The sequence below is a fragment of the Carassius auratus genome, chromosome 35 (assembly GCF_003368295.1).
Source record: "Carassius auratus strain Wakin chromosome 35, ASM336829v1, whole genome shotgun sequence".
Lineage (NCBI taxonomy): Eukaryota > Metazoa > Chordata > Actinopteri > Cypriniformes > Cyprinidae > Carassius > Carassius auratus.
This window is the reverse complement of record NC_039277.1, coordinates 14,603,439-14,621,263: the sequence shown is the minus strand read 5'-3', so window position 1 is coordinate 14,621,263 and position 17,825 is coordinate 14,603,439. Positions and strand designations below refer to the sequence as shown.

Sequence of the window (17,825 nt, the reverse complement as noted above, 5' to 3'; positions counted from 1 at the left end):
AAAAAACATAGTTGTTATAGTTTAATTATGGTAACCAGAAATTAACAATGGTTTAACCATTGTGTTTGTTGTACAAGTGTGGTTATACAAATGGTAATCAATACGCCAAAAATAAATAAATTAATTAATTAATAAAATATAAAACCTTGGTTACTATACTATTACTGAAATAAAACCATGGTTAATTTTTTTAAGGGATTGACTACACATGACATGGTCGAGTGGCAGTAACTATGGTAAAAATATGGTAAATGTGTGTACTTTTTACATGATCCCTTTTCCATGAAAGGCAAATATCAAATTAATAATTTAATGTGGGAAGATCAACTATTTTATGAGATGTGTGGAAACCTTACCTGTAATTCATACAAATTCGTGTGACCTCACTCATATGATTTTGTAGACCCCAGTGATGGGTATTTTTAGGGGCGAGGTTAGGTGTAAGCAATTCATACAAATTCATAAAAATTGTGCAACTCATAAAATACGTACGATTTATCACAAATTGTATGAATTTGAGGTTGTACAAATTCATACGAATTAGCCACCTCGTAAAATATGTATGAATTGGCCTGAGATCAGGCTGGACTATTACACATTTTGGCGTGATACCAGGTTCGATTATATCCTTGAAAACCGTAACTTTCCAGCGCACTCACATCTCTCGTTAGTTGACACCCTGTGTCAGAATCCGAAGGTGAGTGAATCGGATGGCCCTCTATGTTTAAAAGCGACGGAAAGGGGTAACTTCTGCCTCGAATGTCGACGCCAGAGGGCAATGACCAAGCATCGATACGTGACGATTAGGGGTGAGACCATGTTGTCAAATTTAACAATTCAAATCCGAAAAAAATATCTATCTATTTACATATCTATCTATCTATCTATCTATCTATCTATCTATCTATATATATATATATATATATATATATATATATATATATATATATATATATATACACACACACATATATTCTCAGATTATGTCATCTGTATGTCATTTGCATGCAGGTGCATCCACTGATGTGAAGATGACAAGTCAGTGTCACCGAATTCATCTCTTAAACTGAAAACACCAATTTATCGCTTTATGGGTGCGTTTGAGTGCTTATTAGGCTATGGAGGCAATTAAAGCATCATTAACATGATTTAAATGGTTTATTAATAAACGTGTGAGTCGACTAATGCTTAAAATTAATGACTACTAGTCGACCAAAAAAATCTTTAGTCGAGGGCAGCCCTAATGAAAGTAAAAAATATATATATATTTGTGGTTCATTATGAAATTGTGGTGGCACAGATAAGAGTATTGAGGGCCACTATATTCTATATATTTATAATTAATGACAAAAAATATATAGTATACTATATAGTATACTATATATATATTGGTTGAAAGTGTTGGAGGAAAAAAAAAAAATAATTATGCAGCATCATGGAGGGCGGTAGATCAGTTGGTAAGTCTGATCCAGACACTATAAATGAAAGGACAGTAAGAAGAGCAGAACAAACTCCTAACAGGAAAAGACTCACTCATGGCCTATGAGACAGAGGATCATGAGACTCAATACTGCTTTCCTGCCATCAACTCTTCATGTATCAAGGGAAAACGCTCCAGTCATGAATACAATATCATTTATCTGTTTGTATCAGTGCTGTCTGCATGGACTGTGTTTCTGAACCTTCTGGTGAAATACCTAGTGGGCCGCGGACCACAGGTTGAAAACCACTGCTCTAGGTGAAAGAGAAATCTTGTCTGTGCTTGACCATCAGGCCACAGGTGAGCTTAGGGTGAAATATTTTATGGCCTGTCACTTGAGGCAGGGTTTCCCCAGCAGCCGGCAGCATCGGATTGCATTCGTTTAGAAAAGTACGGGCCCCTTGAATTTCTCAGGAAATCTAAAAAAGACTTGTGAAAAATACATAGACATGGGCTTCTTATACTCACCTAAAACCCAGAGAAGGATTTGGAAGAAGAGATGATGGAAAGGCTGACTTTGGCGCAGAGAAAGCCATACAACAGTAATTTGTGCTTGGCGAGGTTTCTCCTTGAAAATACGGACAGCATGTTAGATGAATTAATCAAGAACAAGAGAATGTGAGCTCATATCATAATACGAGTGGATTTACCACTCATTGACTCGTGATCATTTGGCATTTCCCCAGGTTACTGATCAGTGATTCATCAATATTAAGGTCGCTTCTCTAAATCCTCTCTCACGCCGTATATGCATCTGTGGATCACGTGTTTGGGTATTCTGTTGCATTCATGTCTCCCCCCCACCCCCCACCCCCCTCTCTCTAATGCTTGTGCAATTTAAAAAAGACCATATTGCCCAGCACTAACCTATACTGAATTGGTAAATTTGAAAGCACCCAATAAACTGAACAGATCTTATGTTTCTTTCTAGATGTTCCTAATGGATTACATACTTCAAAATCATCTATATATAATCCCAAAGCTACATTTAAATCTTCTGAAGAAAGCAACTGATGCTCTTTACAATATAGGTATTCCCTGTGTGACTTAAATTTCCCACTCTGGAAAATATTCCGTCTTCTGTCTGCATAAGTTTATCTAGAACCTCATTATGGTTTAACAGCACTGAAAATGTTTGCAAAACAGGAATATAAACACGCTTTCTTGAAGATGACACATCTAGAACATATTCAACAGGTTGAATCACTTGAAAGTGTTCCTTGTAAAAAATTGTCAGTTTGTATTCTGTGCTAAAAGGGCCACTCTTTGTCAGAGAACTGAATAGATTTGCTTTCACAATTATCTCTTTTATGGCACTGATAACTGTATCACTGTATAACTGTTGTGCTTGCTCAAAACATCTTCACTTGTATTTGATGCAAACTCTTCTGCAAATGTGAAAATGCTGGAAAGATCATTTACAATTTCCAGGGTTGCTGCTTTGGAAACATGAAGAACTGTTTGCAGTAGAATAAAGAATGAAGCTAGTTTTAGATGTGGAAAATCTTGCACATTTTCTTCACATAGTAAAGATAGAGATGATTTATGACCTAACACTTGACATAAACATCAATATCTTGTGAAGCTTGATGTTCAGAAACTCATGTGTAAAGTAATTTGGAACCAAAGAGGATTGTCACTTATCACACAATTTTCACAATGCATTTACATCATTAAATAAATCTGCAAACAAATCTTAGAGATTATTATTAGTACAAACTTCTCATTTGTGAGCCATTTTTATAGTGAGCTTTAAAGGAAGTTCACCCAATAAAGAACATTGTCATAATTTACTCAATTTTATGTTGTTTATTTATTTTGTGCAATACAATAGAATATATTTTGAAAATGGCTGAACTATGTATACAAGTATGATTCTGGGTAAACTATCACTGTAGCTGTGCTCCTTTTTAAATTTTATTTCACTGGTCAATGTTCTTGGACTTCCCTGTGGATATAACATAATGTAAAATCAAAATATTTAGATCCATACCTTGATTTTTGGCTCTTGTGCACAGTAATTTGACTACCAAGTTTGGGATTATTAAAAGAAAGTAATTACATCATTATACAGCATCAGTGTGGGTGGTAGATGGGTTGGTCAATCTGATTCAGACACTGTATAAATGAAAGGAGAGTAAGAAGAGCAGAACAAACTCATAACAGGAGAAGATTTACTCATGGACTATGAGACAGAGGATCATGAGATTCAGTACTGCTTTCCTGCCATCAACTCATCATGTATCAAGGGAAAGCGCTTGAGTTATGAATACAATATCATGTATGTATTTTTTTCATTGCTGTCAGCATGGACTGTGTTTCTGAACCTGCTGGTGATCATCTCCATCTCTCATTTCAAGAAGCTTCACACTCCAACCAACCTGATCATTCTCTCTCTGGCTGTGACTGATATGCTTGTAGGGCTTATTGTCATGCCTGTGGATGCCATCAAGCTAATTGAGACATGTTGGTACTTTGGAGACACTTTCTGCGACGTGTTTATGATAATCATGGTACTGCTAATCTCAACATCTATTTGTAATTTAGTTTTAATTGCTGTTGATCGTTATGTGGCTGTGTGTCACCCTTTACTCTACCCAAAGAAAATAACAATGACTAAAACTTTAATAAGCATCTGTCTCTGCTGGTTTTTCTCTTCAACCTACAATATTGGCTATTCACTTAGTGGCAGATATTTTGCAGCTTCCCAAAGATCAGATGTGTGCTATGGAAAATGCTATTTAGAAATAAGTTTTTCTTGGACATTAACTGACCTTTTCTTTTCCTTCTTGTTACCTTGTACCCTGATTATAACTTTATATTTGAGGATTTTCTATGTCGCACATCAGCAAGTGAAAGTTATAAACTCCTTGATGAAGAGTGGTAAATGTGTAACAGAAGGATCAGTGAGGAGGAAATCTGAGAGCAAAGCTGCACTGACATTAGGCATAATTGTGACAGTTTATCTGCTTTGGTATATTCCCTATATAGTGTCTGCAACAGGTACTACAGTAATATCTCCTGCCACAGTGACATTTCTATTATGGAGTTTGTATGTTAACTCCGGTCTGAATCCCCTTATTTATGCTTTATTCTACCGCTGGTTTAAAATAACAGTTAAACACATCTTAACGTTTAAAATATTAGAGCCAGCATCCTCTCTTGTGGACATTTTTAAAGATTATTAATTATTTGTGTAGAAGATAAAGAACAATTTTTGTTCTTTTTTTTATTTGGCTAAGATTATTTTTAACATTGAAACATGTTAATATGTTGATAGTTTTGTTTATGAGTATAATGTTCATTCACTCTGTGGGCTGTAAATATGTATCATACAGTATATTGGTCAAGACAGACAGACTGTATTCAACCATGTGACCACATATTCTCTTTTACTGTGCATACAGAACAGAGTTATCAAGATCATGATAAATGCTTTGCAGAGTGTGTGGTTTTGAATATATCTATTTAATAATTTAATTTAAGTTCAGTTTTTTTGCAGTAGGTTTTGACACTGCTGTATTACCTGTCAATAAATTGTATGTGCTTTGTAAATAAATTGGTTGATTTAAAGGTGAGTGTGGTGATTAATTTAGTTTTAGTTATCTGTATAAAGGTAAATTGAGGTATAATTTATTTTTTTAACAAAGTTTACAGTAATTTACATTTTAAATAACATTTATATTTTATAAATGTAAAACAAATGTTAAAATGTTAATAATAAATATAATAAAAATAAAAATATATAGCATTAAAATTATATTATGAGCTGTAAATCTCAATCCTACCTCTAAACTAAACTGTAACAATTTATAAAAAATATGTACAGTTTTTGTACAGTTGCTCCAACAACAGAAACATGAGCAAAGCATTAAATGAACAGTACCAAAATGGCTGAAAAAATAGATTTGAATTTTGTACTTATGTATTATAAAAATTAAAATTGTATTCAAATTTAAAATGCATAATTTCAGTTATGCTTTTGCCTTCTCTCCTGAGGCCACAAGAGGGTGCATCGAGCAAAATATTACTAATGCAAGTTTATTCAAAGCAGTGGAATACATGACTGTGAAGCAGGGCTTGAAAATGAAAAAACAAAAAAACAATTAAATCGGTTCACTCCAAGCAGAGTGAATCGATATTTTAACGTTTCTGTTCTGCGTTCCTCTGATATTATAACCGTTCCGAAACCGGTTCGGGTGGAAGAAATACCGGTTAATAGCATTATTTTTTAAAAACAATATTATTTGCCTAATAATAATAATAATATAATAATAATAATAAAGTATAGCGTTTTCTTTACTCAAAAAGAAAAGGAAAAAATAGAGATCTAACGCTTAGTCACAGCCAATAAGTTACAGCATCATCATCTCTAGATTTTGGCCAAATGTGAGCTACTTAAAAAAAAAAAAATAAAATCTATCAACACTTTGAAGACAAATTGTTTGTAAGATATTTAACAATGTTTGCTTCATTGTAAAAAAACAAAAAACAAAAAAAAAAAAAAAAACGTTATAAGATTGTGTTTTGAGAGTTAAAAAAAAAAAAGTTGCGGCTCACATCGCATTTTAATAGCCCTATTACTTCCCAAATAATAAAGACTAAAATGCCTGTAGTCTAAAACAAAATGTTTAAAAACATTATAAAAACAGTTATTAGTTTAGGCTATAAAGACGTCAATCCAAAAACATTAATCTAAGTTAAAGCTGATCCCTACCTCTCTCTTTTTCGGCACAAATCCAAATATTACCATGTTCCCGACGTATCTGGATGCTAAAATTTTATTTAATATAAAGAATATAGAATAATAGTAAATGTATAATAAGTAATGCTGTATATACGTCCAAAAGTTGGACTCCAAATTTAATTCTAAGAATTATTTTGAGGTTAATAGCAAATGAAAACTGTTCAGCTTCTGGGAAATTTGAGAAACTCCGCTAGGCTATTTTAGTTCCCTTCACTCCACAACAAAATAATTTAAATTAACAGTATTTAGAAAAAAAACAAGAATTAAAAATGTAAGAAGCTATAGCAATATTAACAACAAACTAAAACTAATTAATTTAGGCTAAAACGAAACTGAAACCAGCGGGTCTCTCATTCCACACAAAATCAAAGTTTTCGTATTCGCGATGTATTTGAATGAAAAATGATTATACAAAATACCCTAGTATTTATTGAAGCCTAATGTTTGTCAAAATTTTGTGTCTGCATTATGTCTATTTATGGATGAAATATATATTTTTTTCTCTCTAAAAAACGTATCGGCTATACAAGTTCTCTCTCTCTCTTTCTCTCTCTCGTGGTGGATGCTGGGAGGTCCTGGGTTAGAGTGGTGTTGGGCGGGAGTGAAGCTGTGATAGTTTCACCTGTTTTTTTCTCTTTCTTTTCTTTTTCTATATTTTTGTTTTGTTTATTTGTTTGTATGGTTTGTTATTAGTTTATTATTTTTCTCGTGGAAAAAGTGGGAGTCGTGTGAGAGGAGGATGGCGTTCTTGGATAAAAATGGTAGATAATAGAGTCAGTGCTGCTCGACTAGATAGGATATATATGTCTAATTATCTTAGTAGTCGGAGTATTGATTGTTTTATCACTCCAGTAGGGTACACAGATCATCATTTGGTTTCTCTTTTTATAAATATGTCCAAGTGTACAAATAAGTCGTCTTATTGGCATTTTAACACTAAATTACTTCAGGATCTTAATTTTTGTAAACATTTTGAGATTTTTTGGCAACAGTGGAGATCGTGTAAAGGCACGCTTTTAGTGCTTTTTTTTTTTTAATTTGGAGCACAAAGTGGCACAATAGAAACAGATGTCATGTCTTCGCCTTCCTGATGGGAGGGTGACCAGTAATATTACAGAGATGAGGCATCATGCAGTGGATTTTTATTCCACTCTCTATGCTGCTGAACAATGTGACACTGACTGTGCCGAACAGCTAATACAAGATTTGCCTTAAATAGACTCAGACTCTAAGACTGATTTGGACACTGAACTTTCTCTTCAAGAGCTCACTACTGCAGTTGGTCAGCTTGGCATTGGAAGATCTCCCGGTATTGATGGGTTGCCCTCCGAATTTTACAAGCATTTTTGGAACTTTATTGGACAAGACTTATATGAGGTTTTCTGTGAATGTAGAAAAGATGGTTGTTTGCCTATATCTTGTCAACGTGCTGTGTTATCTTTATTACCAAAAAGTTGAGATTTATCTCTTTTAAAACATTGGAGACCTGTTGCATTACTGACCACTGATTACAAAATTATGTCTAAGTGTCTTGCTAATAGATTAAAAAAATACCTAAACTTGATTGTACAAAAAGATCAAACGTATTGTATTGTATATATAATGTCATTGAGACTTATCTATGATGAGCAGGTGCGCTGCACAAGATCCCGGGTCCTATGCATAGGCCCTCAAGGGCCCTCTCTTCCTCCTTTATTAGATAGAATTCATGCAGTTACCAAACATGTCAGACTGGGTCAGGTTCTGGAAGTCCCAAGCAAGGGGCCCTGGTAATCAGTCCTGGTTTTAGCCCCAGTCCGACGGTCCTGATGATGAGTTCACAGCTGAGCGAACATTTCATTTGCTGGCTTCAGTATCATATTTGCATATGCCGGAGTCTACTGGAATTCGTGATTGGTTGACTGCAAATTTCAAATATTAAATGGAACGATAAAATAACGTTATTAACCGGTTAATGGCAATTTCAAATTTTCAATTCTGTTCGGAACTATTCAATTTGATTTCGTTTCTGTTTTTGGTTCTCTTCCTGTCAAAATTTCGTTCGTTTCTGGTTTTCGGTTTAGTTCCTTGAACACTATAAAGTCTCGAGAGATGTTTTTAAAAAGTTGAACTTACATAAATTTTACATGGCTTTCTAAACATGCTGCTCTCTTGTGCAATATCCAAGTGAAATGGTGATAGAAAATGTCCCTCTAGAAAATGCACGAAATATGCGTTCTATGTGAACAGCTTGGTTTCAGTTTTGATGTAAACAAGATCTTCTCCACATTGATGTTTGCTTTTTTCCCACAATATTTTGAAAGAATATCGTAGCAGCACTGCATCTAGTTGCTTCAACTGGATAGGCTAACAAAAGAAAATTATAATGCAATGACAACCACACGCATCTTGTGCGCCACTGATAAAGCCCAAAATATAGGCCGTCCGTGTCCACTCACTGTCTGCATTATGTCGTTTTCATCATCAAGATGGCTCGCGACCAGCCGCGCACACACAAAGTGAATGATGAGACAGAAGTGGTGCTGCGTGTCGAGCTCGTCCGCCTTTTGAAAGCTATGCGGACGCTGCTAAGCGCTAGACTGAAGACGGAATGTGAAGTATACCCACGGCGGGCCTTAACCCTTAGGGGACTAAGCCCTTTTTGGTCCGTTTTCTCTATTTTTACATTTCGGCTTATAAACCATATGTAATGAGGATGGACCACCATGTATTTGGTATCAATGGATTCAGAAGACCCTAAGCTACCATAAGCATGCATGCAATATGTCTAAAAGGAAGTATGAGTGAAAAATTGTACAATAAACTAGAGAATTACAAAGACGAAAATGAGATTTTTGTCATTTATTACTGAAAATCCTACCTCACACAACAATAGTTAAAAGTTTTTGACCCAAAAATATATTTTTCAAACTCTTTGCTTGACAGAAATGGGTTAATGTTCAATCAAATGTGTAAAGATCAATTAAATAATTAACTTTATTTACAAACAGTCCTAGGCGTTTATTTTTTATTTTTGGGACTAAGCCCTTTTTGGTCTGTTTTCTCTATTTTTATATTTGGGCTTATAAATCATATGTAAAGGAGATGAAACACCCTGTGTTTGGTATCTATGGATTCAGAAGACCCTAAGCTACCATAAGCATGCATGCAATATGTTTATATAAAGGAAGTATGAGTGAAAATTTTTACAAAAAACTAGAGAATTTCACAAACGAAAATTAGATTTTTGTCATTTATTACTGAAAAACACACAATATAGAACAGTTTTTGAACAAAGAAAATATATTTTTTCAAACTCTTTGCTTGACAGAAATGTGTTATTGTTTAATCAAATGTGTAAAGAACAATTAAATAATTAACTTTTTTAAAAAACAGTCCTAGGCATGCCAGTGAGCAAAGCAAGGCCTCTCCAGGCCTTTCCAGTAATTGTTCCAGAGCTTGTTCTGCCGTAAATCTTTTACTGCTTGCCATTTTGATAAAACAATTCTGTAATAATGCTGTATCTCTCTCGAATTTATCTCTTTGTGCTCGCTAACACTCCGATCACTTTCTGCTTTCTCCACGTGATGCGGATTCTCCGATCGCTCGAATTTAGCTCTTTGTGCTCGCTAATACTCCGATCGCTCTCTGTAACACTCCGATCGCGTTCTGCTTTCTCCACCCTGATGCTGATTCTCTGAACGCTTATTGATTACATGTCTTTTACTTTAGTCCAGCCAGCTTTTACAAGGCTACAGCAGAGCTACAGAGTCCTCTGAATCGCTAGAAGACATAACCTTCCTCTGATTGGGTTAGAAAAAGACTCCTCCCAGCGGCAATTTTTCCATTGGCTGTTGCGTGTTGAATCTGCCTAGCACAATCTTTTTCATTGGCCTGTTTACGCAGTGGTATTGCGCAATAAGGGAAGTGTTTAATATACAATATACTGTTTTCAGCGGAATCTGAGGAAGACGGCAAAAAAAACCGCATCTCTCTAGCATTAATAGTTTTTGAGATAACTACACATTTGTAAAAGTATGCAATTTTGGGCGGTACCGCCTAATCCGTCCCCAGAGGGTTAAAGCAGCCTCCTTAACGCACAACTAAAATGTGAATGCAACGTTTTTGCATTCGAATGTGGAATATGGATTTTTAAATTTGACGAATATTCAAAATTCTAATATTTTTTTTTGACAGCCATTATACAGACTGTTCATTTAAGTCACTAAACCAGTTCACAAACAAATGCAAGTGTGGCCAGAGGGGTCATCAGAGGCTCTTCAAGACTGTTTTGACAACACTATATGTTTATGGAATATGTTTAAGCAGGCTGCCACATACAGTAACACTACAGACCTCCAAGAATACTCAGAGACTGTCACTGTCTACATCACAAAGTGTATTGATGATGTAACAGTCACAAAGACCATCACTGTCCAGGCCAACCAGAAGCCGTGGATGACAGGGGAGGTCTACAGACTCCTGAAGATGAGGAACATTGCCTTCAGAGCTGGAGATGAGGGGGGCCTGAAGACAGCTAGGGCCAACCTATCCCACGGCATCATGAGGCTAAGAGACAGTACTCCAGGTAGACACCCCTTTGATTCAGCAGAAGCAGAGACACTCAGAGCCTGTGGCAGGGGATACAGACCATTACGGACTACAAGCCCCCTCCGTGGACCTGTGACAGCACCATCTCCCTGCTGAATGAGCTGAATGCCTTCTTTGCTCACTTTGAGGCACAAAACAGCACTACTGCACAGAAGATTCCACCTCCTCTCAGCGACCATGTGATGACATAGTCCCCGGACAGCATGAGGAGATCCCTCAGGAGGATCAATGCACGCAAAGCTCCTGGTCCTGACAACATTCCTGGGCATGTACTGAGAGACTGTGCAGTGGAACTCACTGATGACTTCACAGACATTTTCAACCTCTCACTAAGTCAGGCTGTTGTCCCCACATGCTTCAAAGCTACCATCATCATTGCAGTCCTGAAGAAGCCATCTCCATCGTGCTTCAATGACTATCATCCACTTGCACTCCTATTCTCACAAAGTGCTTTGAATGGCTAGTCTTGCACCATATCAAATCTGATAATGATAATGGACACCAGCAACACATCCAGCACCATCACACTGAACACTGGGGCCCCCCAATGATGTGTGCTAAGACCCCTCCTCTTCACTCCGCTGACCCGCAATTACACACCATCACATAAATCCGATCTCTCTATTAAGTTTTTGCAAATGACACAACTGTAGTGGGTTTCATTAACAACAGAGATGAGACTAACTACAGGAGTGGGGTGAGTCACCTGGTCGGGTGAATGTTGAGAAGACAGAGATTGTTGTTGACTTCAGGAGAGTGCAGACTCAACATGCTCCTCTGATCATCAATGGTGCGACTGTGGAGAGAGTGACCAGTATCAAGTTCCTGGGTTTCCACATCACAGAGGGCCTCTCCTGAACTGACAATACTGCAGCACTGGACAAGAAAGCACAGCAGCATCTCTACTTCTTCCGCAAACTGAGAAGAGCCAGAGACAGAGCTCCAGCCCCCATCATGTGCACCTTCTACAGAGGCACCCTCGAAAGCATTCTGACGAGCTGCATCACTATGTGGTATGGTGCCTGTAACGCGTCCTGCCGCAAGTCACTTCAACGCATAGTGTGAGCAGCTGAGAAGATCATTGATGTCTCTATCACCTCCATCCAGGACATTTATGGAACCCGTCTCACCTGCAAAGCCCTCTGCATTGGCCCCCTCCCTTCTTTTGCCAACCTCCCTCCAACACACATACACACACACTTTCTTCAGAATTGGTCTGCTCACTACCTCATCCAACTACCTCTTCAATCAGTTTAAATAAAGAACTGCTCTAAGAGCTTTTATTCACTTTAATCAGACTGAATAAGCTCTTTTCCACTACAGTCATGTTATGTTCAGTAGTTTTTGTGAATACTGCTCAAGAGTAATGGCACAGTAATACTGATGTAATAAGGATCACAGTCACGTTTTTCTTGAATAATTTACAACTGCTTTAAAAGTTGTTTAACAAATCACAATCAAGGACCAGTGATATAAAGAGTTATTATCATTATTTTAATTATTTTAATTATTAGTATGTTATATTATATTATTGATGTATTCTTCCTCATGCAGCATCAGAGAGGGCGGTAAATGGGTTGGTCAGTCTGATCCAGACACTGTATAAATGAAAGGAGAGTAAGGAGAGCAGAACAAACTCCTAACAGGAGACTCACTCATGGCCTATGAGACAGAGGATCATGGGACTCAATACTGCTTTCCTGCCATCAACTCATCATGTATCAAGGGAAAACACTCCAGTCACGAATACAATATCATGTATGTGATTTTTTCATTGCTGTCAGCGTGGACTGTGTTTCTAAACCTGCTGGTGATCATCTCCATCTCTCACTTCAAGAAGCTTCACACTCCAACCAACCTGATCATTCTCTCTCTAGCTGTGGCTGACATGCTTATTGGACTAATTGTCATGCCCATAGAGGCCATAAACCTGATTGAGACATGTTGGTACTTTGGAGACACTTACTGTGGACTGTTTACAGTGATCCTTGAATTGCTTATTTCTGTGTCTCTCAGTCATTTAGTTTTAATTGCAGTTGATCGTTATGTGGCTGTGTGTTACCCTTTATTGTACCCACAGAAAATAACAATGACTAAAACTTTATTGTCCATCTGTCTCTGCTGGTTTTGCTTTTCATCTTATTTCACTTACTATGCAATTAATAATGGATATTTTAGCATCTCACACAGAACAGACGTGTGTTACGGCAATTGCTCTGTTATATTAACTTTTGCCTGGAGAGTCTCTGATCTGATTTTGTCCTTTATGTCTCCTTGTATCCTCATCATAACTTTATATTTGAGGATTTTCTATGTTGTACATCAGCAAGTGAAAGTCATAAACTCTCTGATGAAGAGTGGTAAATGTGTAACGGAAGGATCAGTGAGGAGGAAATCTGAGAGCAAAGCTGCTCTGACTTTAGGAATCATTGTCACAGTTTATCTGCTTTGTTGGATTCCGTACTATATCTGTTCTATATCAATAATCACTTCCACAACCATAAATGTTTTAACATGGGTCTTGTATATTAACTCGGGTATGAATCCTATGGTCTATGCTTTATTTTACCCCTGGTTTAAAAACACAGTTAAACTCATCTTATCTCTGAAAATATTTCAGCCAGCATCCTCTCTGATCAATATTTTAACAGAACATCAATTGTAATTAATCTGATAAAGCCATCATTCTGAGAACAAATTAATATAAAATGCAATTGTTATAAAGTCCTAAAGTAGATAATTATAATATATTATCCTTTTAATTTACACTAAATACATTTTAATATTATATAGTTTGTTTCATTGAGTAACATTCCTTTATAATTATACTCTGTTCAAATGCAGATTTTATCAGAATTTAACAATTAAGCAAGCTTATTTTAACAGCAGGTTTAAGTGGAAAAAATGTTCAGTTGTGTTGCATTAGCTTATCAGGAAAATTAAGTAAGAATCACATACCTCAAATCTAATGGAATAAATTATTATAAAGACATATCTTATGTATTTTATATTTCACTTTTATCAGTCGTGCAGAATCTGAGTTGAAATAAATAAATAAAACATTTTATTTAGTCATTTAGAACTATGTGTAAGTGTCAAATGTATTATCATGGTGGTTCATCACAAACCACAATAATAAAGATCAATCTAATGCTAAAATACAGTTCTAAAGTTTTGGTTTGATTTTAATATGGAGACATTCATTGAACAGTTACTTATCATTATACTCTTGTGTTTCATTCTATGTTCTTATCATGGCATATTTTTTTTATTTGGATGAGATGATTTTTAACATTGAAACATGTTAACATGTTGATAGTTGTGTTTGTGTTTATTGTTTATTAAGCAGAATTTAAGTTGTTAATAGCTGAAAATATTATCCTGTTACACTTGATGAAGGCACACATTTCTCATTCATATTACCCTGTTTATGGACGCTGCCAAGTATGGAGATTGAGATCATTGAATAATACATGTTTTATGAAATATTTTATTAAAATATGCATTCATTTGCATACATTTTCAGAATGGAAATTTGATCAATGGATTAGCCAGATTTTGTTGGCATATTTGTTTGATTACAGAGGGGATGTTAGATATTCCTTTTATCTCTTCTTAAATCAGAATATAGTTTGTGTGTGTGTGTGTGTGTGTGTGTGTGTGTGTGTGTGTGTGTGTGTGTTATTTAAATAAAATGGGAACAATCCCCATTGTAAAAGCCATTCAGAATATGGATAGGAATAAGTCTGGAAAGATGTAAGTTGTATTTAACTGCTGCTGAAGTGGATATTTCTGACTCAGTCCATGAGAACAAAATATCAATAAAACTAATTTTGAGAAAATGGCCTTTTAAAAGAAGTACTGAAATTTAAATCTAAATTGAAATCAGACGCAATTAGGTAACGCGCAGTAAAAGCACTTAAAAGTGAATTTTTGGATGTACTCATTCACTACTGATGGAAATCTATCATGAACATACACAAAAAGGCAAATAGCCCAAAATCTCAAAATTTACATTATACCGACAGAGGATCATGAGACTCAATACTGCTTTCATGCCATCAACTTGTCATGTATCAAGGGAGAAGCTCCAGACATTAATATAATTCCATGTATTTTTTATTATTATTTTTTTTTATTTCTTTTTTATTGCTGTCAGAAGATACTATGTTTGAACCTGCTGGTGATCATCTCCATCTCTCACTTCAAGAAGATTCACACTCCAAGCCTGTTTCAACTTCTCTCAGTAATTACATTTGTATTGCTGCTGATTGGTATGTAGCTGATAATGTAACCACAGGAATTAACAATGATCAAAAGTTTAGTGAGCATTTTTCTCAGCAGGTTTTGCTCCCCCTTCTATAACACTACAATTGTAATCAGTGATGGATGGTTCAGTGAGAAAGAATTCTGAGGGCAAATCTGAGAATGTGACTTGGTCATATTATAATCATATTATCATGTAGAGTAGGAGTCAGTTGATCCAAGCTATATGGAATTTGTATTTAAATGTAAGTTTTCAACAATTATAAAAAATAATTTCAAAAATCTCAAAAATACTTGTGCATTTAATACAGTATTCAGACAAAATGTTAAGGTACCTTAGAAAAGTGTCAACAAAAATGACAAAAAGCATCCCCTTTGTGACACCACCATCACCCCTAACTATCCCCCTTACATTAATAATGTTGTGTTTTATGTAACATTTATAATGCAAATTAAATGTTAAAATTATCTACCTATGATAATTCACGAACTAAATAATGGTGATTGGCTAGTCAGGACTCGGTACTGTAACAAGCTGCGCACAAGCAGAAGGAAGTTTCCATCATTTTCAAGCGCAACTTTTTGAAGTTATTTAAAAGAAGAAAACAGAAGGTTATTTTTCTTTCATAATAATTTATAGACATTCCCATGAGATAATGTCATTGTGCTGTATGTGTGACTGTGAGGGACTGAGAGATGATAGTAGAGCTGACATTATTGAGTCACTGAATTTAAAAAAAAACAAACAAAAACACGTCTTGAGAATCCAATCGCGATGAAGCCTTAGAATACAGTTAGGATGCTCTTATAATTCAAGAAATTAAAGAAAAGAAACCCATGTATGAGTTTTATATTTTTATATTCTTTGCACAAGCAATGTACTTTTCTAAATATCTGCACATATATATGATAATTATTTTATACAACAATGTAGAGCAACACGGTGTTTCATTCCTTGAATTAATCTGTTTTTCAAAGAGTCATGTGAGCAAGTGATTAAACGGTCCAGGTTAGTCGTTGGCACCAATACATGATGGCTGCCTCCGTGACGTGCTCTGCAGTTATTTTTGTGTTTGTGTTAGTTTGTCCTGTCTTTAGTTATATTCCTGCAATCAGTTTACCAGGGACGAATTGCTGGACATTCGGCAACACACATATCCCGATATATTACCGGTTTTCTACTATTCTGATGTTTTGCTGGACATTCTTGTCGACGGGGCGGTTGCGCTGATCACACGCTTCAAGAGGACACGCAGACGGGGAAAATCAGCTGGCGCACTCCTGAGGCTCCATCTGCCGGACAAATTTGAACTGAACTTTTATATAGCATCTGAAAATCACTGATATGCACAGTACTTCAATGCATGCAATTCAAGTGACAACTAGGGTGCTCGATTTTGCGGACGAACATTTAAATGTGCAAGGCAAGTGTGTAAAAGGAATCATACATAAGGTGCAAGTGGAAAACACCATTAAACCTGTTCAGCAAAAAGTCTGCCAGCTTCCACTGTGGAAGGATGTGTCAGGATGTGTTAAATGAGATACAACAGGTCCTAAAAACTGGAATCATGGAGATCATAGATGTGCGCCCCTGGGTTTCACCATTAGTGGTGATGAAAAAGAAACAACAATCCGTATGTGTGTGGATTTACACGAGCCAAATAAAAGTATTATTGTGGATTTACACCCACTACCACATATGATGTTTTAATAACACGATTCGGGAGGAGCGCGTCAGATACATAGCCTTATCAACACAGGTGGACCACAATCAAGTAATCAACACATTAGTATAAATATCGCTGACTTACCTCTATCCATTGACGTTTTATAAGCATCCCTCCTCCACCCCATCTCCTCACTTCAAGTTCACTTTATAAATAGACGGGTAAGGGGGGTACTTTAGGTTCGGGCCATTCCCGAGCTCAGAGCCCTTCCCCGGACAGCACGCCAAATACGCATTCCATGCCTCAGCTAAATATATATGAGCGTGAACTCGTGAAATGCAAGAGCTGTTTGCGGAGTTGAAGGGTGCTACACTATTTTTGCAGATCAACTTATAGAGTGTTTATCATCAGTTGCCTCTAGCTGTGGAATGCAGAAACCATGGCTGTGTTTCAATGTTGCAAAGGGACTGTACCTATTTACATGGGTCACCTATTGTCTTGCTTCGGTACCCGCTGCATTTAAAAAAAATATGCAAACACTCTTAGGAAATCTGCCAGGTTGCTAATGCTATCTTGATTATATGATATGTTATGGCGAAACCAACGAGAAACATGATCGATGTCTGAAGGCTGTCTTACAGCGCCTCAAGAATGCAAACCTGAAATTGAACCTCAACAAAAGTACATTCGCCCAGCAGAGTGTGTAATACTTGAGTCACACTATTTCAGCTGAAGGTTTGTGCCCTAGTATGCAACTGTTGTTGATCCTTTACGGCGCCTGCTAAAAACGGCTTCATAAACAAGCATGAACTGCCCACCTGAGGCGGAGGACTGTTTTCTAAAGATGAAAACACTACTCACTATGTATTTTCGCTGAGGAACGTTGAATAACATGCCTCCAGGGGAGAAGATTCACTCTCAGAATGGATCATTAAGCATTATTAACTCTGCGTAGGGCTGGACACAAAAACTGTATAGCTGACTGCTTGTCTAGAATGCCAGTAGAATCACAAGATTATGAGCAAAATGCTGAACCTGCATTGCTTGGTGAAATAGACACTGTGAAAGGCCCCAT

At 36.3% G+C, this 17,825-nt stretch overlaps 2 protein-coding genes across 2 annotated transcripts; both read left to right on the top strand.

Annotated features, from left to right (window-relative positions):
• The first annotated feature begins 3,389 nt into the window (after window positions 1–3,389).
• LOC113054533 (trace amine-associated receptor 13c-like) lies at window positions 3,390–4,917 on the top strand. Its single transcript, XM_026220149.1, has one exon. It carries the CDS (start codon window positions 3,661–3,663, stop codon window positions 4,666–4,668), a length of 1,008 nt encoding a protein of 335 aa, XP_026075934.1. The 5' UTR covers window positions 3,390–3,660; the 3' UTR covers window positions 4,669–4,917.
• A 6,475-nt stretch (window positions 4,918–11,392) lies between these two features.
• LOC113054532 (trace amine-associated receptor 13c-like) lies at window positions 11,393–13,825 on the top strand. The gene has a single exon (XM_026220148.1). It carries the CDS (start codon window positions 12,475–12,477, stop codon window positions 13,480–13,482), a length of 1,008 nt encoding a protein of 335 aa, XP_026075933.1. The 5' UTR covers window positions 11,393–12,474; the 3' UTR covers window positions 13,483–13,825.
• Window positions 13,826–17,825: the final 4,000 nt, after the last annotated feature.

Coding starts and splice junctions, on each gene's coding strand:
- LOC113054533 (XM_026220149.1), top strand. CDS start 3,661: ATGGACTATGAGACAGAGGATCATGAGATTCAGTACTGCTTTCCTGCC.
- LOC113054532 (XM_026220148.1), top strand. CDS start 12,475: ATGGCCTATGAGACAGAGGATCATGGGACTCAATACTGCTTTCCTGCC.